General features: G+C 50.1%; 1 protein-coding gene across 1 annotated transcript; it reads right to left on the bottom strand.

Moving 5' to 3' along the window:
- Positions 1–1,096: 1,096 nt before the first annotated feature.
- On the bottom strand, positions 1,097–23,985 carry hcfc1b (host cell factor C1b). The gene is given in 31 exon segments (XM_084554033.1): positions 1,097–1,622; positions 1,725–1,776; positions 1,871–2,165; positions 2,275–2,460; positions 2,567–2,683; positions 3,567–3,772; positions 3,885–4,040; positions 4,810–5,005; positions 5,119–5,238; positions 5,316–5,425; positions 5,428–5,448; positions 5,524–5,590; positions 5,673–5,744; positions 5,750–5,782; positions 8,018–8,172; positions 9,222–9,378; positions 9,444–9,749; positions 9,924–10,039; positions 10,117–10,309; positions 10,832–10,924; positions 11,011–11,238; positions 11,312–11,461; positions 11,605–11,750; positions 11,836–12,132; positions 12,248–12,427; positions 12,697–12,803; positions 21,170–21,254; positions 21,339–21,541; positions 21,679–21,839; positions 21,929–22,077; positions 23,241–23,985. Coding segments are annotated over 31 exon segments (4,578 nt in total). The 5' UTR covers positions 23,422–23,985; the 3' UTR covers positions 1,097–1,582.
- Between the last annotated feature and the right edge of the window lie 821 nt (positions 23,986–24,806).

The raw sequence follows: 24,806 nt of genomic DNA, 5'->3' as shown, positions 1-24,806 counted from the left end.
TTATGATTAATATGATTAATAATCAGGTGGACGGAGAGCCTGACGCGCACGCGCAGCAGCACGTTTCGCTGGGTGGGTCACCAGAGGTACAACAACAACAACAACAACAACAACACTGATCGGTACCAGAACCAGCTGCAGACACATGTTCTCTTAAATGCTCTGGTTTCTGACCGGACCCTGGTGCCTCCTCCTCGGGTCTCCTACCTGGATTCACCTGCGACTCCTCCTCCAGCCGATTGTCTCCCGCTGCAGCTCGCGCCCGTTCGCCTCACATCAGCTGATCGATTATCTGATCAATGATCTGATCGACGGTGATACCGACGGTCGCCTCGTGCAGCCGCTCGGCTCCGGGATCAGTGGATGTGATCGGCCCGGCGGCGGACGTCGATCGGATCGATCATGTGGGATCGATGACCTGATCGATGACCTGATCGATGACCCGCTCCCTGCTGCCGATCATCACTCCTCATCGATACGGCGGCGGCGTCCGGAGCCCCATCTTCTGCAGCACGAGGCGCGCTCACGACGCCAGCAGCACGCCGCGGGCACGAGCACGTACACGCCCTCACCCATGCGCAAGTTTTCAGATAAATTCATTCTGAATAAATTATGTTTAAAATCTTGTCATTGAACCAAATAAACCAGAGAAACACGTGACAGAGGAAACAGGAAGTGATGATGAACTCATAGAAAACCTTTAGACCAAGTATGACATGAAATAACATAATTATTTTATTTAAACTGAAGCGTTTGGAGGATGGAGACATGTGGGGGTGTTTTGTGTCTTCTGTCTGTTTGATTCCTGTGTATTTAATGTTTAATGTTTAAAATCAATAAAAAGTTGATTATGAAAAAAACTAAAGCGTTTAACGTTTTATTTAATGTGGTTTAGAACAAAAACACGGTTGATTGTATTTGGATAAAGAAAAGAACAAAAATGGACTCAAACATGACAGACTGAGGTCAGTGATCGTCTCTGGACCAGACCTGATTAACATAACGTATAAACTATCAGTCATTACTGGATGATTAACATTATGATGTCATCAGTCACATGATGTCATCAGGAAGTCGACGCCACACAGCCAGTAAAAAGATGCTCTAAAAATCTTTATTGATCCAGAGAATATTCACAAATATTTGGTCTGACGTTTATTTTCAAACTGCTGGAAATTCACTTCCTGTTCAGATAAACTGACCAATGGGAGAGCTGCGTCATCGGCAGGAGAACAAACAGAAACCACAGAAGAAGAAACAACTGGTTTCTTTACAGACGTTTATAAAAATGAACAAAATAAACCGTTTTGATGATACAGGAGGTAAATAATTTACAACAGAGCTGCAGAAGCCCCGCCCACAAACAGCCCGTGACCTCTGACCCCCAGACGACCCACGTCTACAGCCAAAAGTGAAACGCTGTCGCCGTCTCCGTGGCAACAGCAGCAGATTGGTGAACAATGTACAGTTATCCTACAAGTCTTTTGTTTCCAGAGCCCCTCCTCCTCGTTGTCATGGCAACCGTCTGCAGAGCGGGGCTTCAGGCAACCAATCACAGTCGTTGGCAGAAGTCCGGCTCCTCCTATTGGTCGGGTCTGAACTTCTTTGGTCCGGCAGGTTTACTGTAAGAGACGACAGTAAGGTGAGGTGCATCATGGGAAACGTAGGAGCTAATGTTTGTGGTTCTGGTATATGAAGGTTCTGGTGGTGGTTCTGGTTCTTACAGGTCTGGAGAGGCTCCTGGTCTCTTCACTGGTTTGGCGTCTTTACTGGTTTCTGGAGGAGACAAAACCAAAGTCAACACGAGCTCCTAGAACAAAGAGTTCTGTTCTCACCGACCGGGTTCTGCTGGTTCTGCTGGTTCCGTTACCTTGAAGCCACCGGACCTGCGTGGCCGGCCCGTAGCCCTTCTGGTTGCGAGCGGCGATGCGGAAGATGATGGCGGGCTTGGTGGTGTAGTCGACGTGGGCGTTGGCGAGGCTGGAGGCCTGGACCAGGCAGGACGGGCTGGCCCCGCAGTACACCCTCATGAAGGCCAGCTGGGCCGGTCCGGACCCAGAGGAGGCGGTCTGGCTGGACTGGATGGCCAGGTACACCGAGTACTCGGTGATTGGCCCAGATGTGACGGCAGGAGGCTCCCAGGTCAGCAGGGCCCCGTCCAGGTTCTGCACAACCACAAACCACATGAGTCACACTCAGGGAGGGGCGTGACTCTGACCCCCATCACACCTCAGAGAGGACTGGTAACCACGGTAACCACCAGGTGAGTCTCACCTTGCTGATCTTGATGGCGCACGGCGCTCCGGGGAAACCGGGCAGACACGTTTTAAACGCCGACACCTCGGAGAACGGGCCGCGGCCGCAGATGTTGATCCCGGCAACACGGAACTTATACGCCGTCCCGGGCTGAAGCTCCACCTTCCTCATCTGGCCGTAGTCCGGCGCCACGCCCGAGTCGTCCTGTAGGGACACCACGCCGCCAACCGCCGGTGACATCATCAACATCATCAACAACATCATTATCACGAGTCAAACACTGAATCTTTATTTAAACACGGCGTCTTACGTCGGCCATCTTGTCGTCGTAGGGGACGTAGTAATGAGAGACCACCATGTTGGTGACTTTCACGATGCCGACGTCGAACCACTCGTTCTCCTTCACAGACGGCTTCATGTGGACGACCTGCTTCCCAAACACACAGTTAGCATGTGTTAGCATGCTCGTAGTGTCTTGTTAGCATGTTGTTGGCACATGTTTGCGTGACGTTAGCATGTTGTTAGCACATGTTTGCGTGACGTTAGCATGTTGTTAGCATGCTCTTAGTGTCTTGTTAGCACATGTTTGCGTGACGTTAGCATGTTGTCAGCATGCTCTTAGTGTCTTGTTAGCACATGTTTGCGTGACGTTAGCATGTTGTTAGCATGCTCTTAGTGTCTTGTTAGCATGCTGTTAGCACGTTTGCGTGACGTTAGCATGTTGTTAGCATGCTCTTAGTGTCTTGTTAGCACATGTTTGCGTGCTGTTAGCATGTTGTTAGCATGCTCTTAGTGTCTTGTTAGCACGTTTGCGTGCTGTTAGCATGTTGTTAGCATGCTCTTAGTGTCTTGTTAGCACATGTTTGCGTGCTGTTAGCATGTTGTTAGCATGCTCTTAGTGTCTTGTTAGCACATGTTTGCGTGACGTTAGCATGTTGTTAGCACATGTTTGCATGACGCTAGCTTGCTGTTAGCACATGTTTGCGTGATGTTAGCATGTTGTTAGCACATGTTTGTGTGACGTTAGCATGTTGTTAGCATGCTCTTAGTGTCTTGTTAGCACATGTTTGCGTGCTGTTAGCATGTTGTTAGCATGCTCTTAGTGTCTTGTTAGCACATGTTTGCGTGACGTTAGCATGTTGTTAGCACATGTTTGCATGACGCTAGCTTGCTGTTAGCACATGTTTGCGTGATGTTAGCATGTTGTTAGCACATGTTTGTGTGACGTTAGCATGTTGTTAGCATGCTCTTAGTGTCTTGTTAGCACATGTTTGCGAGCTGTTAGCATGTTGTTAGCATGCCTGGCTCACCGTTGTAGTTGCTGTAATTCCGTTGCTCGCCTCCGGCGGCGCTGCTGCAGCAGCTAAACTCTTCACCTGGCCGGCAGTCAGAACTGGGGCGGGGCCAAACGTGCTGGCCAATCGGGCGACAGCGCTCGTTACTGCTGATGATGTCAGCTCGTGTTCGTTACTCTCTGCTGCCGGGTCGTTGAGGCTGTCGGCCGGAGCAAGGCCCTCTGGGAAACGGAGGATGTAAGGAGGCGACGTTACCATGACAACAGAACACAGATTCACTGTTTAGCATTCAGAGCCACAGAGGTTCTGCTGGTCTACCTGACTGCAGTCTACCTGTGGGGACGCTGTTGTGCTGGGGCTCTGGTTCTGGTTCTAGTTCTGGTTCTAGTTGGTTGTGGACGTCCTGAAGCTGCTGCTGCTGTTGGACCAGCGCTGCCAGCTCCTGCTGGGTCAGGACGATGGGGACGGACCGGTTCATAGAGGACCCACCTGACAACAAGACATGGAAGCTTTAAACACACACACAGTCAAGTACTGATACTGGTAATCCAGGACTGTACGCCAGCATCGGTCTGGGTCTGGGTCAGGGTCTGGGTCAGGGTCTGGGTCAGGGTCTGGGTCAGGGTCTGTCTAGGTCAGGGTCAGTCTGGGTCTGGGTCCGTCTGGGTCAGGGTCTGGGTCGGTCTGGGTCAGGGTCAGGGTCAGGGTCTGGGTCGGTCTGGGTCGGGGTCTGTCTGGGTTGGTCTGGGTCTGGGTCAGTCTAGGTCTGGGTCTGGGTCTGTGTCAGTCTGGGTCTGTGTCAGTCTAGGTCTGTCTAGGTCTGGGTCAGTCTAGGTCTGGGTCAGTCTGGGTCTGGGTCAGTCTGGGTCTGGGTCAGTCTGGGACTGGGTCTGGGTCTGGGTCTGGGTCAGTCTGGGTCAGTCTGGGACAGTCTGGGTCTGGGTCTGGGTCAGGCTAGGTCTGGGTCAGGGTCTGGGTCTGTCTAGGTCTGGGTCTGGGTCTGGGTCAGGCTAGGTCTGGGTCAGTCTGGGTCTGGGTCAGTGTCTGGGTCTTGGTCAGTCTGGGTCAGTCTGGGTCAGTCTGGGTCTGGGTCTGGGTCAGGCTAGGTCTGGGTCAGGGTCTGGGTCTGTCTAGGTCTGGGTCAGGGTCTGGGTCTGGGTCTGTCTAGGTCTGGGTCTGGGTCTGTCTAGGTCTGGTCTGGGTCTGGGTCAGTCTGGGTCGGGGTCGGTCTAGGTCTAGGTCTGGGTCTGGGTCTCACCGATGTGTCTGGCCGCCTGCAGCACGGCCTGAATTGCCGCCTGCTGAACTGCCTGATCTGTTGCCATAGTAACAGCCAGCTGATCCGGGGTGGGTCCACTTGTCAAGACCAGGGTCGTCGCGCCGGAGCCGACCTCGCCTCCGTCCCCTTCTGATGACATCAGCTCCTGAGGAAGACCGTCGTCTGAGGACGCCACCTGAGGACGAGGTGACGGGTCAGCAGTGTGTGTGTGTGTGTGTGTGTGTGTGTGTGGTGTGTGTGTGTGTGTGTGTGTGTGTGTGTGCGCGCTGGTGTGTTTCAGTGTGTCACCTGTGTTGATGACATCACACCCTCTGATTGGCTCTCTGTCTGCATAGGCTCATCTGCTGTCACCATGGTGACGGGCTCCGAAGACTCCGCCCTGTCATCTCCAACCAATGAGGAGATCTCCTGCAGACAAACACATGATGATGATGATGATGATGATGATGACGATGACGATGATGATGAGTTAGCGTGTCACCTACAGGTATGGATGGTCCAGGTGTGGGCGTGGCCTGTGTAACAGTGGTGACAGCTCTGCCCTGATTGGCCGTGGTGGTGGAGGAGGCGGGGTCAGAGGAGGAGGGGTCTGTGAGTCTGAGTCTCCGCCCTGCTGAGCTGGAGACAGGACAGGAAGTGAGGTCATGTTCCAGGAAGTGTGAGTGAAGCCGAGTCCAGGTGTGAGCAGGTTACCTGTGGCCGTGGTGGCGGTGTTGGTGGTCCCGGTCTCGTGGGTCTCACACGGAGGGTTTGAACACACCTGAGACCACAAACAGTGTTTACTACTGACACAGAGCTTCAACCAATCATCAGCTACCTGCAGGTGTCAGGTGTCCTCTCACCTGGCGGACGCCTCCAGCTCCAGCCGTGGTGGCGGTGTTGGTGGTCCCGGTCTCATGGGTCTCACATGGAGGTTAGAGCAGACGGCAAGACTGACGGGACCAGGAGACGTCTGAGCCGCCGGCGGGTTGGACCAGAACTCACCTGAGGACAGAGGACAACCTGGAGGTGACACCTGACACACACACCTGAGACACACACCTGACACACACCCCCGACACACACACCCCCGACACACACACACCTGAGACACACACCCCCGACACACACCTGAGACACACACCTGACACACACCCCCGACACACACCTGACACACACCTGACACACACCCCCGACACACACCTGACACACACACCTGACACACACCCCCGACACACACACCTGACACACACCCCCGACACACACACACCTGACACACACCTGAGACACACCCCCGACACACACACCTGACACACACCTGAGACACACACCTGAGACACACACCTGAGACACACACCCCCCGACACACACACCCCCGACACACACACACCTGACACACACCCCCGACACACCCCCGACACACACCTGACACACACCCCCGACACACACCCCCGACACACACACACCTGACACACACACCTGACACACACACACCTGAGACACACACCTGACACACACCCCCGACACACACACACCCCCGACACACACCTGACACACACCTGACACACACCCCCGACACACACACCTGACACACACCCCCGACACACACACCCCCGACACACACACACCTGAGACACACACCTGACACACACCTGAGACACACACCTGACACACACCCCCGACACACACCTGACACACACACCTGACACACACCCCCGACACACACACACCTGACACACACCTGAGACACACACCTGACACACACCTGACACACACCCCCGACACACACCTGACACACACCCACCTGACACACACCCCCGACACACACACACACCTGAGACACACACCTGACACACACCCCCGACACACACCTGACACACACACACACACCCCTGACACACACCCCCGACACACACCTGACACACACACCTGACACACACACCCGACACACACCCGACACACACCCCCGACACACACACACACCCCCGACACACACCTGACACACACCCCCGACACATACCTGACACACACACCTGACACACACCCCCGACACACACACACACCTGAGACACACACACCTGAGACACACACACCTGAGACACACACCTGACACACACCTGACACACACCTGACACACACACCTGACACACACCCCCGACACACACCTGACACACACCCCCGACACACACACCTGACACACACCTGACACACACCTGACACACACCTGAGACACACACCTGACACACACCCCCGACACACACCTGACACACACCCCCGACACACACACACCTGACACACACCCCCGACACACACACACACCTGAGACACACACCTGACACACACCCCCGACACACACACACACCCCTGACACACACCCCCGACACACACCTGACACACACCCGACACACACCCCCGACACACACACACACCCCCGACACACACCTGACACACACCTGAGACACACACCTGACACACACCTGACACACACCTGACACACACACCTGACACACACCCCCGACACACACCTGACACACACCCCTGACACACACCCCCGACACACACCTGACACACACCCGACACACACCCCCGACACACACACACACCCCCGACACACACCTGACACACACCTGAGACACACACCTGACACACACCTGACACACACCTGAGACACACACCTGACACACACCTGACACACACCCCTGACACACACCCCCGACACACACCTGACACACACCCGACACACACCCCCGACACACACACACACCCCCGACACACCCCCGACACACACCTGAGACACACACCTGACACACACCTGACACACACCTGACACACACACCTGACACACACCCCCGACACACACCTGACACACACCCCCGACACACACACCTGACACACACCTGACACACACCTGACACACACCTGAGACACACACCTGACACACACCCCCGACACACACCTGACACACACCCCCGACACACACACACCTGACACACACCCCCGACACACACACACACCTGAGACACACACCTGACACACACCCCCGACACACACACACACCCCTGACACACACCCCCGACACACACCTGACACACACCCGACACACACCCCCGACACACACACACACCCCCGACACACACCTGACACACACACACCTGCCAGGAAGTCACTGTCTCACCTGCAGCTCCTGGTTCATGTCGGCTGAGGACACCGTGGAGGTGTTGGTTGTCCCCGTCTCATGTGTCTCACAGGGAGGGTTGGAGCAGACTCTGTCGGTCCCCCCCATGGTTGCCGTGGCAACGGTGGCGGTGTTGGTCGTCCCGGTTTCGTGTGTCTCACAGGGAGGGTTGGAGCAGACCAGCGTCACTGGAGACAACACAGGCGTTAGTGTAGAACTACTACAGTACTACTACTACAGTACTACACTGATACTACTACAGTACTACACTGATACTACTACAGTACTACACTGATACTACTACACTGATACTACTACAGTACTACACTGATACTACTACAGTACTACACTGATACTACTACAGTACTACTACTACAGTACTACACTGATACTACTACAGTACTACACTGATACTACTACACTGATACTACTACAGTACTACACTGATACTACTACACTGATACTACTACAGTACTACACTGATACGACTACACTGATACTACTACAGTACTACTACTACAGTACTACACTGATACTACTACAGTACTACACTGATACTACTACACTGATACTACTACAGTACTACACTGATACTACTACACTGATACTACTACAGTACTACACTGATACGACTACACTGATACTACTACAGTACTACACTGATACTACTACACTGATACTACTACAGTACTACTACACTGATACTACTACACTGATACGACTACACTGATACTACTACAGTACTACACTGATACTACTACACTGATACGACTACACTGATACTACTACAGTACTACTACACTGATACTACTACAGTACTACTACACTGATACTACTACAGTACTACACTGATACTACTACACTGATACTACTACAGTACTACACTGATACTACTACACTGATACTACTACAGTACTACACTGATACTACTACACTGATACTACTACAGTACTACACTGATACTACTACACTGATACTACTACAGTACTACACTGATACTACTACAGTACTACACTGATACTACTACAGTACTACACTGATACTACTACAGTACTACTACTGCAGTACTACACTGATACTACTACAGTACTACTTCTGCAGTACTACACTGATACTACTACAGTACTACACTGATACTACTACAGTACTACACTGATACTACTACAGTACTACACTGATACTACTACAGCACTAGTGTAGTACTACTACAGTACTACACCATATTACTACTGTGTACCTGCAGTAGAGTCTCCTCCTCCCTCTGCAGTACTAGTACTACTAGTAGTAGTAGTAGTACTTGGTTCCTCTGAGGTAGGGGAGGCCATGATGGACACGGGGAGGTCCTGGACCAGCGGCTGAGCCTCGGCGCCGCTCGGCGTCGTGATCAGTGTCACCTGCAGACAGAGTATTAGTACACGGCTGCAGTACCGCCCTAGTACTGCTGGTACTGGTACAATACCTGTTTGGGTCCAGCCACGGTAGCGGTCGCCGTGGTGATCTGGCTGGACAGCGTAGCGATAGTTGCTAGGGTGGTGATGGGCGTGGCCAGGGAGGCGTTGGAGGCAGCGAGCGCTCCTCCCGCCGTGGAGGTGGAGACACTTCCTGTCCCCGTCCCCAGGGTGGAGGCACCTGTGGTTGCCTTGACAACCAGCGTGGTGACGGTGGGTTTGGTACCGACGCCTCCTGGTGACACCAGCCTGACTCCGCCCATGGGGACGGTCCTGAGGATCGTACCTGACACACCTGGAGCTCCTTTCAACACCACCTGAAAACACATCAGTACACACAGGTGTGTTACCTGTGTGTGTGTGTGTGTGTGTGTGTGTGTGTGTTTGTGTGTGCAGGTGTGTGTGCAGGTGTGTGTGTGTGCAGGTGTGTGTGTGTGTGTGTGCAGGTGTGTGTGCAGGTGTGTGCGCGGGTGTGTGTGTGTGTGTGTTACCTGTGTGAGCCCCTGCTGGCCTCCTGCAGATATCTTGGGGACAGCAGTGAGGAGTTTTCCTGCGGTCCCTGAAGTCACCATCTTGGTGGTCAGGATGGTGATTGGACTGTTCCCACCTGTAGTGGGCGGAGCTTCAGTGAGTCATCAGCTCAGGTGTTCAGGTGTGTGTGTGTGTGTGTGTGTGTGTGTGTACCTGCTCCCCCCTGCAGCGCCGACATCGGGATAGTCTTGATGATGGCGGTTCCAGGTTTAGAGGTTGCCGGGGCAACGCCCAGGATGGTGGGTTTGTTGGATCCGGCCTGAGACGAAGTCAGGATGGTCGTCTGTTTACCGTCAGCTGATGATACGAGCTTCAGGATGGTTCCTGCTGGGAGAGAACCCTTCGTCTGGAGGAGGAGGAGGGGGAGGAGGGGGGGGGGGGAGGAGGGGGAGGGGGAGGGGGAGGATGAGGGGGAGGAGGAGGAGGAGAGGGGGGCAGGAGGAGGGAGGAGAAGGAGGAGGAGGAAGAGGAGGAGGTGGAGGAGGAGGAGGAAGAAGAGGAGGAGGAGGAGGAAGAGGAGGAGAGGGAGGAGGAGGAGGAGGAAGAGGAGGAGAGGGAGGAGGAGGAGGAGGGGGAGGAGGGGGAGAGGGAGGAGGAGGAGGAGGAGGAGGTGGAGGAGGAGGAGGAGGAGGAGAGGGAGGAGGAGGAGGAGGAAGAGGAGGAGAGGGAGGAGGAGGAGGGGGGGGAAGAGGAGGAGAGGGAGGAGGTGGAGGTGGAGGAGGAGGAGGAAGAAGAGGAGGAGGAGAGGGATGAGGAGGAGGAGGAGGAGAGGGAGGAGGAAGAGGAGGAGTTAATCTCTGAGTGACAGCAGTGATGACGTGATGACAGTGTTCCTGGTCCTGGTCCTGGTTCTGGTTCTGGTTCTGACCTGGAGGATCTGTGTGACCGGGCTGTTTCCAGTCTGAACCGGTTTGGTCTGGACCACTGACATCATCTTCCCCAGGTTACCAAGGTTACCAATCTGAAACAGGAAGACACACATGGACGTGAACGTAACATGAAACTGGACAGAGCTTCGGCCACACCCACTAGGATGACATCACTCACCAGAGCCCCGCCTCTTCCCATGCTCAGTGGACTGTTGACCAGCGTGATGGTCTTTGTGACTCCGCCCACCACCGTGGTGACCACCTGCGTCTGCTGGGAGACCGTCACCGTGCCCGACTTATGGACAGTGATGATTGGTCGGCCAGGAGTCCCGGGGGTGGAGACCACGGAGGCCCCGCCCACCTGAGCCACGGCCGTCTTCAACATTCGAGTGGCGGGGTCGCTCACCTGTGAGAGACAAGCTGTCAGTCACCTGAGACGCCACACCTGTCCACACGCTGCTGTTACAATGGACCGTTACCATAGTAACCGGGGCAGTCACCGTCTTCACGACAGCAGCTCCTGCAGGGACGCTCAGCACCGCCGCCGTCGATGGAGGGATCTTCTGAGTCGCTGCCGCCGCCGCCGCCAGCGCCGCCATGCCGCTCATCTGAGGGCTGCTGCCGATTGGCTGAGAGCAGAGAGGAAGGGGGCGTGACCACACTCGTTACACCAAGTCCAGTCTGGACACTTTCACCACATCGTCTGTTGTCATGGACGGTTGTCGTGACGACAGACGATGTGGTGACAGCTGTGAAGCAGAGACGCCGTTACCGTGGGACTGGGCTGAGCAGGTACCACCATGCGAACACCTGCAGGAAGTGTTGTCACGCCAACCTGGGGTTTGGGCGTGGCCTGTCTCACTGTGACGACGGAGGATCCGCCCGCTGCACCAGGAGCCGCCGCCACCTTCAGAACCGCTGCAGAGAACACATCCCACAGGTGAGGGGGACTCATGACTGTCTACCTGTCTACCTGTCTACCTGTGCAGGTGCAGAGACCCACCTGGAGCTCTGGCAGCCAATGGGCTTCCAGGAACGGAGGAGGTGGGCGAGGGGACCAGGGTGATGCCAGGCGTCGCGGGGGCCGGGGTAAGACTCTTGGGGGAGCTGGCTGCAGGTGTGGCGGTGGGGATGGGGGCGGGGCTAGAGGAAGGGGAGGGGGCTGCAGGTGTGGCGGGGATGTCGTACTTCTGGAGCTGCAGCAGGTACGTGTCTGCGGTTTGAGACGGCCCCCAGCTCACCTCCAGGGAGGACGTGTTGGCCCGGACCAGCTGCACCCGGGACGGGGCGCACGGCCGCTCTGAGGACAGACAGGTAACCAGTATGTGTCCTCAGATACTACACCTTCATCAGAGCATGTATAACGAGCAGACAGAGAGACAGACGGACGGACAGATGGACGGCGGCGTCCTCACCTGTCTCCAGGTACCACAGGTCCTTGCAGCACACCTGGTTGTTCCAGGCCTTCCTGTACCCGTCTCTGCCGCTCCAGATGAACAGTCTGGAGTTGATGCTGACGCTGCAGTGACCTGCTCGAGCTCTGGGGACGTTGTCCTCCACGCTGTCCATCAGCACCGTCTCCCAGCACATAGAGTCTGAGAGACAGCGGGGTGGACGGAGAGACGTCCATCAGACTACAAAGCTTGTCCAACGGTCACCTGAGAATACTGTTTCCTGTGTGTGTGTGTGTGTGTGTGTGTGTTAGTGTTAGTGTGTTAGTGTGTGTGTGTTAGTGTGTGTGTTAGTGTGTGTGTTAGTGTGTGTGTGTGTTAGTGTTAGTGTGTGTGTTAGTGTGTGTGTGTTAGTGTGTGTGTTAGTGTTAGTGTGTGTGTGTGTGTTAGTGTGTGTGTGTGTGTGTGTGTACCCAGGTTGAGGCAGGCCAGTGTGTTGGTACACTTCCACTCCTTCTCATGAGTCGCCACTTTGACGTCGTCCATCACCAGAGGAACCCAACCTCCAAAGACATACATCCTGAGACAGAGACAGAGAGACAGAGACAGAGAGACAGAGACAGAGACACAGAGAGAGAGACAGAGAGACAGACACAGAGAGACACAGAGAGACACAGAGACAGAGACAGAGACAGAGACACAGAGACAGAGACAGAGAGACAGAGACAGAGACAGAGACAGAGACACAGAGACAGAGACAGAGACAGAGAGAGAGACAGAGAGAGAGACACAGAGAGACACAGAGAGACACAGAGACAGAGACAGAGAGACAGAGACAGAGACACAGAGACAGAGAGAGAGACACAGAGACAGAGACAGAGAGACAGAGACAGAGACACAGAGACAGACACAGAGACAGAGACAGAGACAGAGACAGAGAGACAGAGACAGAGACACAGAGACAGAGACAGAGAGAGAGACACAGAGACAGAGACAGAGAGACAGAGACAGAGACACAGAGACAGACACAGAGACAGAGACAGAGAGACAGAGACAGAGACACAGACACAGAGACAGAGACAGAGACACAGACATAGAGACATAGAGACAGAGACAGAGAGACACAGAGAGACACAGACACAGAGACAGAGACAGAGACAGAGACACAGAGACAGAGACACAGAGACAGAGAGACAGAGACAGAGACACAGAGAGAGAGACAGAGAGACAGACACAGAGAGACACAGAGAGACACAGAGACAGAGACAGAGAGACAGAGACAGAGACACAGAGACAGAGAGAGAGACACAGAGAGACAGAGACAGAGACACAGAGACAGACACAGAGACAGAGACAGAGACAGAGACAGAGAGACAGAGACAGAGACACAGAGACAGAGACAGAGAGAGAGACACAGAGACAGAGACAGAGAGACAGAGACAGAGACACAGAGACAGACACAGAGACAGAGACAGAGAGACAGAGACAGAGACACAGACACAGAGACAGAGACAGAGACACAGACATAGAGACATAGAGACAGAGACAGAGAGACACAGAGAGACACAGACACAGAGACAGAGACAGAGACAGAGACACAGAGACAGAGACACAGAGACAGAGAGACAGAGACAGAGACACAGAGACAGAGACAGAGAGAGAGACACAGAGACAGAGACAGAGAGACAGAGACAGAGACACAGAGACAGACACAGAGACAGAGACAGAGACACAGACACAGACACAGAGACAGAGACACAGACATAGAGACATAGAGACAGAGACAGAGAGTCAGATAAAATCCAATAACAGTGTCTGTTGTGTATCATTAGTGTGTATGTGGTTGTGTAGTATTAGTGTGTATCAGAGGCGATTGCTCTAGGACTACAGGGGAAGCTCATCCTCCCCTAAAATATCACAAATACTACGAATTTACGTTACTACTCAAACTAAAATGTGCTAGAACATGATCGACTTCATGGCTACTTCTTATAATAACACAATCGTTAATAAGTTTTAGCCGTTCGTCTATGGTGATTTATTTTCTCATATTGCTGTAATGGTACGGTCCGTTTAAAACCCATTGAGTCTCGGCTATAACGGGGCTTCAGAGTGGGCCGATCTCAGGGCAACAAAGCTCGACATTGATTGGACAAACGCTCCAAAATCGTCACTTCCAGGGAAGCCGGGCGTCTCTGGGAGTGAATGGGCAGTGGGATGTACCAGGACGCCGAGCTTCTGTATGATGATTGGATGAACTGTTAACGTGGCTGGAACTCGTCGTGATTGACAGCGCTACTTCTGCATCGAAGGATTTTAGGTCAGTCCCGTGCGGATATTTGGCGAGTGAAGTTACAGTAATACCATAGGGTATACTAAGCTACTGCTAATTATCTGTTGCGATATATCGTACTATTTCCATCTGTCAAAATAAAATCGTGAATATATAGCGTTATTGAGTTTGCTACTTGTTTTCATTTCAGTTTTAAAAAGTTCGTTTATTTGCAGTTGTAGGTAAACTAGCCAGCCAGCTAGCTAGCTAGCTAGCCAGCCAGCTAGCTAGCTGTGCATGATGGCAGACAGTGCTGCTGACGTGATTCTGGCAAGGCCATTTAATGTTCTTCCTTATGAAGAGAAGCTCAGAATTAAACAGCAAGGCAGACCAATGCCGAGGATTGATTTAGTTAAAAGCAAAGGGAAACATAACAGGTCTTTTATGTCCTGGTATGAAAAGGTAAGCTGGCTGACTGCAAGTGCTGTGACATAGAGGATATACTGTTGGCCATGTCTCTTAATGAAACCGTCTCAGGGATGTGTTGTTTGGTCAACGAAGGGCTTTGAGGATCTAGCTAACTTTGATAGGGCATACAAAAGACATGAGAAAAGCAATGAACATGTGAATTCATGTGCAAGGTTAAGTTGTCTTGGCAGGGTCAGAGTAGAACATGCCATTAATGATGGTGTTCGCATTCAGGTGTCAAAACACAATGAAGCAGTGGAACAGAACTGGGCCTTTCTGAACCGCCTGATGGATGTCACTTCACTGCTTGGCCGTCAGGAGCTGGCATTCAGAGGACCAATGAGAGCAGTCAATCTGCTAACAAGGGGCATTACAGAGAATTCACTGAGACATTAACCAAATATGATTCTGTCTTGGCCACACACTTCCAGCCATCTTCTGTGTTTTCTGGCATGTCCCATTCCATTCAGGATGGTTTAACTTCAGCTACTTCAGCCACTGGCCTTGATGAAATCAAAGGTCAAGTTCACACTGCTCCCTTTTGTGCATGGCAAGCAGATGAGTCAACTGACATTTCTTGCCATGCACAATTGTCTGTGATACTTAGATATGTTGATACTGCCGGCCAAATTCAGGAGCGATTCATTGGGTGTTATGATGTTTCTGGGGGTCGAGATGCCCAGTCTGTCTTTGAGGTTTTAAATGAACACATGCAGGGCCACAATTATAAAGACAAACTTGTGGGTCAAACTTATGATGGGGCTGCGGTCATGGCTTCCTCTCTGAATGGACTTCAGGCTAAAGTTAAAGAAGTAGCCCCTAATGCAGTGTGTGTGCACTGCTATGCACACACACTGAACGTGGTGTTATCTCAGGGGGCAAAATGCATAACTGATTCCAGAGTGTTTTTTGCATCTCTCTCCGGGTTTACCAGCTTTTTCTCTAATTCCACTAAGAGGATAGCTTTCCCTGAGTCTGCAGGATGCTCTCGGATGCTCTCGGATGCCCAGAAATGCTCCTACCCGGTGGAACTTCACATCACGGATAGTGAGCACCGTGGTGAACAACTCTGATGGGCTCCTGGAGACTTTTGACAAGATTTTAGACGATGAGACAATGGATGAGGACACTATCAATTCTGCCAAAGGCTTCATACGGACACTGGAGGGTTTGTTTGTTTTTATGTTGAACACATATGAACAAATCTTCTCAGAAACTGATGTGGTCTTTGACATTGTGCAGCAGAGGGCTATGGATGTTCTGTACTGCAGGCAAAGAATTGAGGGTCTCCTTGCTTTTGCAAAGGAGAAGAGATCAGAGGAGGCTTTTCAGGCTATGTATGCAAAAGCAGCCAGTCTCACATCAGACCCCCAAAATGAGCTGAGGCGAACGCGTCGGTGTCAGGATCCCCAGGAGCGTTACAGAAAACTGTACATGTCCATCCTGGACAATCTTATGCAGCAGATTTCTCAGCGTTTTTCAAATTTGGAAAGTATGCGCTACCTAGAACTAATCAATCCAGGGAAATTTGATGAAATGAGACAGGTGTTTCCTGAGGAGGCATTCCAAAATCTCCTGAAAGGTTATGGCAATTTCTTTGATTCAAGGAGACTGAGATCTGAACTCCAAGTCCTATATTCAAATCGTGACTTGCAGGGCAACAGGGGTAAGCTGTGTGATGTCCTACAGTTTTTTAAAGACATGGAGTTGGATAATGCAACGCCTCAGCTGTACAAGCTTTTGTCTTTAGTGGCAACAATTGGGGCAACATCTGCAGGTGTAGAGAGGAGCTTCTCCTGCTTAAAACGAGTGAAGTCATACAGCTGCAACACAATGGGCCAAACCCGTTTAAGGAACCTTGCTCTTCTGGCCATTGAGAGGAAACTGGGGAAATCTCTGGAAAAGACTCCTAGTTGGTATGACAGGGTAACAGAGCATTTACATATAAATAACATGGATGTGTCCTTATATAGCAATATAGACCTATGTTATCATTAACTAATAATAACTATAAACACAGGCCTACACAATATAAGGAGAATTAATTAGTAACCCTGTTAAATTTAATGATGTAATAACTGAGCAATTTTACAAAACTGGGCTCTTTGAAAGACCAGCAGCCGCCACTGGTGTGTGTGTGGTTGTGTATCATCAGTGTGTGTGTGTGGTTGTGTATCATCAGTGTGTGTGTGGTTGTGTATCATCAGTGTGTGTGTGGTTGTGTGTGGTTGTGTATCATCAGTGTGTGTGTGGTTGTGTATCATCAGTGTGTGTGTGGTTGTGTATCATTAGTGTGTGTGTGGTTGTGTATCATTAGTGTGGTTGTGTATCATCAGTGTGTGTGTGGTTGTGTATCATCAGTGTGTGTGTGGTTGTGTATCATTAGTGTGGTTGTGTATCATCAGTGTGTGTGTGGTTGTGTATCATCAGTGTGTGTGTGGTTGTGTATCATCAGTGTGTGTGTGTGGTTGTGTATCATCAGTGTGTGTGTGGTTGTGTATCATCAGTGTGTGTGTGGTTGTGTGTGGTTGTGTATCATCAGTGTGTGTGTGGTTGTGTATCATTAGTGTGTGTGTGGTTGTGTATCATTAGTGTGTGTGTGGTTGTGTATCATTAGTGTGGTTGTGTATCATCAGTGTGTGTGTGGTTGTGTATCATCAGTGTGTGTGTGGTTGTGTATCATTAGTGTGTGTGTGGTTGTGTATCATTAGTGTGGTTGTGTATCATCAGTGTGGTTGTGTATCATCAGTGTGTGTGTGGTTGTGTATCATCAGTGTGGTTGTGTATCATCAGTGTGGTTGTGTATCATCAGTGTGGTTGTGTATCATTAGTGTGGTTGTGTATCATCAGTGTGTGTGTGGTTGTGTATCATCAGTGTGTGTGTGGTTGTGTATCATCAGTGTGTGTGTGGATGTGTATCATTAGTGTGTGTGTGGTTGTGTATCATCAGTGTGGTTGTGTATCATCAGTGTGGTTGTGTATCATCAGTGTGTGTGTGGTTGTGTATCATCAGTGTGGTTGTGTATCATCAGTGTGGTTGTGTATCATCAGTGTGGTTGTGTATCATTAGTGTGGTTGTGTATCATCAGTGTGGTTGTGTATCATTAGTGTGTGTGTGGTTGCGTATCATTAGTGTGTGTGTGGTTGTGTATCATCAGTGTGTGTGTGGTTGTGTATCATCAGGGTTTCTGCAGGTTTGAGCAAGTGAAATTTAAGAGTTTTTAAGACCTTTTTAAGACCATTATAGGTTAAATTTAAGACCTACTCGAAGTACGAAAAATTAGGAAAATCAGAGACACAGAATAACTTTTAAAATAATACTTAATAATCAACTATCCTCTTGACATGATTTAACATGCACTGAGACATGTCTCAACCTCCTACATCTAATGTGCCATGAATAGTTTTGTAATGGTTTTGTAATATTTCAATGGAATTAAACAGCTTTGAAACACATCGCTGTAGACCACTATAGAACTCCGGGTGTCACGTGACTTTTTTTGGGTTGACACCGCCATATTGGCAGGAAACCTCTGAGGAAAAATTAATAGAGCCAGTGGTGATTTCCTTATAAGGACTGTTCAGCACATAGTTAAGCCAAACAACGAAATCATTTCGTTCAAGCTCTAACAGCCGAGTTTTACATGGAGCAGTACCAGTTTACGCCACACGATGGCGCCTCATTTGTTTTCATCGCTTAGTTCAGCAGGTGTCACTCTTGAATCCGTCTCCTTTGTTTTTTACTTTCTCAATCTCCGTAATGTGGACGCAGGTGAAGGGTACACGCCACGAACGTTTTATTATCTGTTATTATAGTTTGTAATATGCCGTGTAATATGATTTATATGGTTCTGTTTAATAAATGTATTGTGCGTAAATCCCTCCACTTCGTCTCCTGCCTGTTACTTCATGTTCAAGCATACTACTAGCAAACGTGGCTATAAGCTTCTCTCTATTTCCCAAGTTGAAAACGAGGTTCATGTGACAGAAGAAGTCTCCAGTCCAAAAGGAGGCAAAAATACATAACGCTAACAAACGTTACGCGACGATAAAATCTCCCCGCTTCGCCTGCGCCGTACGACCGGACCATCCTCGGTGCAGCAACACATCACAAACCGGGCTGAACACCGGATTCCACTTCCAGGTCTCATTTGTAGTTTAATTTCGGCGCACTGCTAATAGTTATATTTAATAAAGAACTACACAGAACACACGGAACTAACTGTGAATGCCACCGACGCACTGGACGAAATGCGAATGAAGCGGTAAATGCACGTCAGGATTTAAGACTTGATGAAATGTAATTTAAGACCTACGATGCAAAATATGCTCATATTTAAGACTTTTTAAGGCCTTAAATTGGCATTATCAGATTTAAGACTTTTTAAGACTTTTTAAGACTCCGCGGAAACCCTGATCATTAGTGTGTGTGTGGTTGTGTATCATCAGTGTGGTTGTGTATCATCAGTGTGGTTGTGTATCATCAGTGTGTGTGTGGTTGTGTATCATTAGTGTGTGTGTGGTTGTGTATCATCAGTGTGTGTGTGGTTGTGTATCATCAGTGTGGTTGTGTATCATCAGTGTGGTTGTGTATCATCAGTGTGTGTGTGGTTGCGTATCATCAGTGTGTGTGTGGTTGCGTATCATCAGTGTGGTTGTGTATCATCAGTGTGGTTGTGTATCATCAGTGTGGTTGTGTATCATCAGTGTGGTTGTGTATCATTAGTGTGTGTGTGGTTGCGTATCATTAGTGTGTGTGTGGTTGCGTATCATCAGTGTGTGTGTGGTTGCGTATCATCAGTGTGTGTGTGGTTGTGTATCATCAGTGTGTGTGTGGTTGTGTATCATCAGTGTGTGTGTGGTTGTGTATCATCAGTGTGTGTGTGGTTGTGTATCATCAGTGTGGTTGTGTATCATCAGTGTGTGTGTGGTTGTGTATCATCAGTGTGTGTGTGGTTGTGTATCATCAGTGTGTGTGTGGTTGTGTATCATCAGTGTGGTTGTGTATCATTAGTGTGTGTGTGGTTGTGTATCATCAGTGTGGTTGTGTATCATCAGTGTGGTTGTGTATCATCAGTGTGTGTGTGGTTGTGTATCATTAGTGTGTGTGTGGTTGCGTATCATCAGTGTGTGTGTGGTTGTGTATCATCAGTGTGTGTGTGGTTGTGTATCATCAGTGTGTGTGTGGTTGTGTATCATCAGTGTGTGTGTGGTTGTGTATCATCAGTGTGGTTGTGTATCATCAGTGTGTGTGTGGTTGTGTATCATCAGTGTGTGTGTGGTTGTGTATCATCAGTGTGGTTGTGTATCATCAGTGTGGTTGTGTATCATCAGTGTGGTTGTGTATCATTAGTGTGTGTGTGGTTGCGTATCATTAGTGTGTGTGTGGTTGTGTATCATCAGTGTGTGTGTGGTTGTGTATCATCAGTGTGTGTGTGGTTGTGTATCATCAGTGTGTGTGTGGTTGTGTATCATCAGTGTGGTTGTGTATCATCAGTGTGTGTGTGGTTGTGTATCATCAGTGTGTGTGTGGTTGTGTATCATCAGTGTGTGTGTGGTTGTGTATCATCAGTGTGGTTGTGTATCATTAGTGTGTGTGTGGTTGTGTATCATCAGTGTGGTTGTGTATCATCAGTGTGGTTGTGTATCATTAGTGTGTGTGTGGTTGTGTATCATCAGTGTGTGTGTGGTTGTGTATCATCAGTGTGGTTGTGTATCATCAGTGTGGTTGTGTATCATCAGTGTGTGTGTGGTTGTGTATCATCAGTGTGTGTGTGGTTGTGTATCATCAGTGTGGTTGTGTATCATTAGTGTGTGTGTGGTTGTGTATCATCAGTGTGGTTGTGTATCATCAGTGTGGTTGTGTATCATCAGTGTGGTTGTGTATCATTAGTGTGTGTGTGGTTGCGTATCATTAGTGTGTGTGTGGTTGTGTATCATCAGTGTGTGTGTGGTTGTGTATCATCAGTGTGTGTGTGGTTGTGTATCATCAGTGTGTGTGTGGTTGTGTATCATCAGTGTGGTTGTGTATCATCAGTGTGTGTGTGGTTGTGTATCATCAGTGTGTGTGTGGTTGTGTATCATCAGTGTGTGTGTGGTTGTGTATCATCAGTGTGTGTGTGGTTGTGTATCATCAGTGTGGTTGTGTATCATCAGTGTGTGTGTGGTTGTGTATCATCAGTGTGTGTGTGGTTGTGTATCATTACTTGTTGTTGACGGTGGTGGCGGAGTGCAGGCTGCGGGGGAGGGGCGGCGTCCCACCGAGGACAGGATTGCTCCACACCAGAGAGTCTGTGACATCACGAGGACAGGAGCCAATCAGAGGTGGGCACAGGTGAGCATTGACTGGCTGTGTGTTCAGTGTGTGTGTCTCACCGATGTCCAGGACCCAGAGGTCTCCCAGTCTGCAGCCGCTCATCCCGCCGTAGATGACGAGGCGGCTGGGGCCACGCCCACTCGTCACCACCGCCGTGTGGCTCTCTCTGGGTGGCGGCGCCGGCCCGGACGTCGCTGGGATGTCCCAGCCGACCACGCTGGAGCCGGGCCGCAGCTCCAGGCAGTAGAGGTCATTCAGGTACCTTAGGACAAAGGTCAGAGGTCACAAGAGGGTCCACAGATCTGGGTCCAGACCAGTTCATTAGTCTGGTCATTAAATGAGACTCTGACTGGTCCATCATCAACCCTGGTCCAGACCGTCAGACCACATGCTTCCTACCTGGGGATGTTGTTCTTGGGGTCTTCGCTGTCATTGGCCAGCCCTCCGAACAGGTAGCACCGGTTGCCAATCAGAGAGAAGCTGTGTCCCAGGCGGGGGCAAGGGGGGGGGCCGTTCTTTGGAGCTTTAGCCTTCAGTCGTTTCCACTCCCAGCGACTGGCCTGCAGGAAGCCAGAGTTCATGTGACGGTAAACCCACAGAGCTCCGCCCACTCCACCCTCAACACCTGTCAGGGTTAAAGGTCACTGACCTGCAGCTCGTACAGGTCGTTGCTGTATTTGCCGTACTCCACCATCCCTCCGAACACCAGCAGCCTCGTCCCGTCGCACACGAAGCCATAGGCAGCGCAGCCGGGGGGGACGTCACCTCGGACCGCCGGGATGAACCACTGGTTGGTAGCTGCGGGGGTGACAGACGGGAAACGCCACCAAAGGTTCAGAGACGTGATGAAAAGGCTGCTCTCGTTCAAAGACTAAAGAGAAACTAAGAACCTGTTCAGTCCTCATCGATCCAGTCACACCTGGTATCTGAGTCTCCAGATCTGATCTCAGTGTGTGTGTCTGTAGATCAGCAGCGCCATCATGTGGTCACAGCTGCTGTCTCTAATGGATCTCTACCTACCGCTGGATCAGAACCATCAACAGCTGCTGGTTGCCTTGGAGACATGATCCAGATGTTGGAACCAGATGGAAAGACTCTCACATGTTAAGATCTGATTTATCTTAGAGACAAAGACTCAGATTAGACCTGAACCCTGAAGCTTCATCCTCAGAGGAACCAGGTCTCTGCTGAGGAACAAACATCTGATAATAATCATTTCATGTGTTCTAGTTCAGATTAGTTTCTAGTTTAGTTTATTTTAAAAGGCTCTCATTACTAATGAACAGACATCACTGACTCATGTGATCATTTCTAATAAATGAAATATGTTATTATTAAGAGATTATTCTGAAACAATTAAAGACTGTTAACTATTAAAATAACAGGAGGAGCTGTTACTGTGACTTTAAATTAAATAATAATTCTCTTTATTGACTGTAAAGGTTTAATTTATCTCCTCAAACATTACCGGATTTATTTCTTTAAACGTCCAGCTCGTTGTTCTGTGTTTACAGTTCGTGATTCACTTCCGGGACTTTTTATTTATTCTGTTTTTAAATGTGTTTTTGTTGCGGACAGGGGGCGTGGCTCTCTGACATCAGCAGTGTTTTCAGTAAAAACGCGCCATTTTTCTCTTCCTGCTCGAGCAGCTTAGCTAGCCGCTGGTTAGCTGCTAATCCTGCTAGCATGTGGAGTAGCGGCTAGCTAATTAGCGCCAATGGTCTGTGGCTAAGCTAGCATGCTAACCCTCCCAACCGAGTTTCAGTCACAAACAGCAAAAAAAATCACAACACTGATTTTAGCTCTTTAGCAAAGTTAGCTGAATAACTGCTAGCTTCCACATAGCATTGATAGCAGACGCTGCGGCTAAGTTAGCGTTTGTAAATGTAGCTCCACACATACGTTCATATTAACATGAATACAGAAGCAGACATCTGTGGGGTAAACAGTGGCAGTGGTACCCGTGTTGTAGACGTGCAGCTCGTCCACGATCCCCTCGTTCCCTCCGCCGAACACCACCATGAGCTCCTTGATGGCCACGGCTCTGTGTCCGTGCCGGGGCCGCGGCACCGGGCCGGTCCAGCCCAGGACGCGCTTCCAGCGGGGCTGGAGCACCACAGGGGTGGCGGGTTCAGATGCCATGACGGCGCTGTCCGTGTCCGCTCCTCCAGGTCCTCGGTGACGGACAGAAATCCAAACGCAGTCGAGACTTGTCAGAAACGTTAAAACCTCGTCTTGGTTAGCATTAGCGCGCTAACTAGCGCCACAGGCTAGCTAGTCGGCTAATGTGGCAGAAAGCTAACTAGCTTCTGCTAACGGGACGAAAGAGCGTTTCTGCGGGCAGCGGTCAGCGGTCGGACGTAAGAGTTCGTCCGCTTTAATCAAGCAAAGAGAATAAAATCCCTCCTGCAAAGATCCAGACGTTTATCCGTCAGGGAGCTCTGTTGCGGTGACTAGGCCGCAGACAGCAGCGGACAGTCCGCCATTTTAGCCCGGTGAACGCTGTGCAGAGTGGACAGGAAGCCGCCGGTAGCAGCTGAGGCTAACAGAAAGCAGCACTAACACTAATGCATTTCCAGCTGCGGGTGAGTGCTCTGCACGGCTGCTGGATGCACCGCTGTGAGGGAGCTCTGCGGAGGCTGGGAGCGGCTGTTAAACATGCAGAGCAGCGGGTCTGAGCGCCGGGATGGGAGCCGCCATCTTGCTGCTAACAGCAACCAAACAAAACACACAGCGGCTGAAAATGGCAGAGAAGCTAGGTGGCTAACGGCTAACAGCTGCAGCCGCTCACTCACATCACAGTCACCCTCGAGTTTAACATGAAACCAGACGTTTTAACTGGTAGAGTTCATTCTATTTAATTTAAAATAAAAACCAAATAAACTAAAGAGGAGTTAGAACCACTCAAACAGACGCAAACGTTATTTATTATATTTATTTTAGTCAAACATTGAATCAAGTTTCATTTATTGATCAGTTCAAACGTCCAGCTCCGAGACTCCGGTTCGTTTTGAATAATTAATTAACTTTTGAATAATTTGTTGTCAGATAAGCAACAAGTTAACTGATAATGTCACTAATATATACATCTCTGATATAAAATATAAACCCTCCCTGTCCAGTTCATTAGGTACACCAGTAAAATCATTCTGGTCTAAATAAGATGAGCTGATGCAGCAGCGTCAGTGATCGACCTGGATGATCAGTGTGGAGGATGGAGTCTGTGCTGCTGTTAAACTGGACTGATGTAGAGAAATGATCCAGATACAACAACACACACACACACACACACACACACATATATATATATTATATAGGTCTGTTAATTAATTATTCTCTTTTTTTACTCTCTGTAAATAGTCAAATGTTTAGTTTAGATAGATTTCTTTCTTTGCGCTGAATGGGATTGTAAACAGTTTCATTGTACAATAAAGATTTGGATTCTACAACAAAACAGCATCAACATCTCTCCGTTATTAGAAGCAGAGTTATTTAAGTGTATGTTTATATATTTATATTTATATTTA

This window comes from Chelon labrosus, assembly GCF_963514085.1.
Source record: "Chelon labrosus genome assembly, chromosome: 10".
Lineage (NCBI taxonomy): Eukaryota > Metazoa > Chordata > Actinopteri > Mugiliformes > Mugilidae > Chelon > Chelon labrosus.
The sequence above is the reverse complement of the archived record's forward strand: the minus strand, read 5'-3'. Positions and strand labels throughout refer to the sequence as shown.